Below are 1,725 nucleotides of genomic sequence, written 5' to 3'. Positions count from 1 at the left end.
GGAGCCAGGGCCTGGGGAAGAGCGCCCCCCCAGGAGACATGGTGGAAGTGAGTGGGCAGACAGGCCAGACTGGCGGGAAGGCTGCTTTCTGGAGTGCGGAGGAGAGCGGGGCAGAGGGACACCCAGAGCCGTCTGCGAGCGGAGGCGAGGACGGCTGCCCTGCCCCTCACTGTCCCTCCGCAGCCACACGACTCAGAAGCAGGCTGCCTCCCTCAGGCCTGACCCAGAGGGACACTGGGAGGGGATGGTTGGCAGAGGACTCATCTCTCAGCCACACTCTCGTGGATGCAGCTCTGGGCTCTGCGGAGGCTTCTGTGCCAGGTCCCAGGAGCCCAGCAGAGACTCCATCCTGGGCTTGGAGGGGGTCTGTCTCACACCCCCACTGGCCCGAGGCCTCCGCCAGGGTCAAGGCTGCCGGGATCTTCTCTGGCAGAGCAGCCAGTTTCCTATTTAGCGGCAGCTTTCCAGGCCCAAGACGGCGGGTCCCTCATGGGAGCAGTTACCCTGAGCAAAGTCCCTGGAGCCCTCAGGGCAGGAAGAAAGTCCACTCCTGGGGCCTCTGGGTCTCTGGAAGTCACACAGCAGGTCCTGGGCTTCCCCTGGTGTGACCGGATTGGAAACTCCGGGGCTGGAGGAGGCTGGCGCCCTCAGGTTAGATGGAATCAGGTGGCCAGGTGGCCAGGTTGCCTGAGAAGAGTGTCCTGCTCCAAGCCTCAGCCAGAAGTAGGCACCCCAGGCCTGGGACCCGCTGGGGGCTGAAGAAACGGCCCTGGGTCAGCTCACACCGCCGTTTCCCGCTCTCTGTGAACTTCCTCCTTCTTCCTCTTCATCCTGCAGAAACCGTGGAGGCCACAGAAGCAAGCGAAAGTGAACTGGGGCATGCCCTAGGCCAGGCTGGGGGCTGCTCACCAGAGATCTGCAGGGAAAGGCAGGAGGAGGAGGAGGAGGGGGCGGGAGAAAGGCAGGAGAGAGAAGCGAGCTGGGGTTAACATCCCAGAGGCCTCTGGGCCTGGGGAGTCACTGCCGCTCCCTGAAGCTGCCCAGGCCCTGCTAGACCTCTCGCACCGGCCGGCTGGGGGAGGGGACCTGCCACCAAACAACAGCCTCTTTGATACCTCAAGTGTTTCCTGATCTCTGTGGAGCTGATGTCATTCCTCCAATTGGAGCCTGAGAGTCCAGGGTAGGATGAGAAAGCCCCAGCCGTGGGCACACCCGCCCCCCGCCTCGCCTCCTCACTCCCACACCTGTGGCTGGGAACAGGCAGCCGGCTCAGAGGGAGCTCTGGCTTGTTCCACCTTACACAGGTTAGAGACGGGGGTTCCCACTCACTCCTTCAGATCACACAGACCGATGATCCAAATGCAGGACTTTGGGGACCTTGAAGAAAGTCCCTCATCCAACACAGCTTCTACTTTGATAACCTGGAACCGAGTCTGGAATTCCTCCCTTCCCTGACAGCCGCTGTCTGACCTCCTCAGCGAAATCTATAGGGGCCATAAAGCACTTCCTTTGACAGCTCTGGGCAATGCAAATCCCCATCCTCCTCACGCAGAGACCAGACAGCAGAGAGGTCTTTTAGCAAACAGGCTGTTTTATTGAGCACCTATGCTGGGCAAAGGGGTTGGGAGGTAAGAACATTAGGGTACAGGTAAAGTTTCTTCTCTGGCACAAGTCAGTCTGAGGCTGGACTTACCCCAGCTGGGCGTGTTGGCCCCTACCTCTGGC

At 61.0% G+C, this 1,725-nt stretch overlaps 1 protein-coding gene across 1 annotated transcript; it reads right to left on the bottom strand.

Moving 5' to 3' along the window:
• Positions 1–448: 448 nt before the first annotated feature.
• BLACAT1 (BLACAT1 overlapping LEMD1 locus) lies at positions 449–881 on the bottom strand. The gene has a single exon (XM_045522843.2). It carries the CDS (start codon positions 879–881, stop codon positions 780–782), a length of 102 nt encoding a protein of 33 aa, XP_045378799.1. The 3' UTR covers positions 449–779.
• Between the last annotated feature and the right edge of the window lie 844 nt (positions 882–1,725).

The sequence above is a fragment of the Camelus bactrianus genome, chromosome 23, assembly GCF_048773025.1.
Source record: "Camelus bactrianus isolate YW-2024 breed Bactrian camel chromosome 23, ASM4877302v1, whole genome shotgun sequence".
NCBI classification, from domain to species: domain Eukaryota; kingdom Metazoa; phylum Chordata; class Mammalia; order Artiodactyla; family Camelidae; genus Camelus; species Camelus bactrianus.
The sequence above is the reverse complement of the archived record's forward strand: the minus strand, read 5'-3'. Positions and strand labels throughout refer to the sequence as shown.

Excerpts from the sequence above, each read along its gene's own strand:
- BLACAT1 (XM_045522843.2), bottom strand. The coding sequence starts at position 881 with ATGCCCCAGTTCACTTTCGCTTGCTTCTGTGGCCTCCACGGTTTCTGC.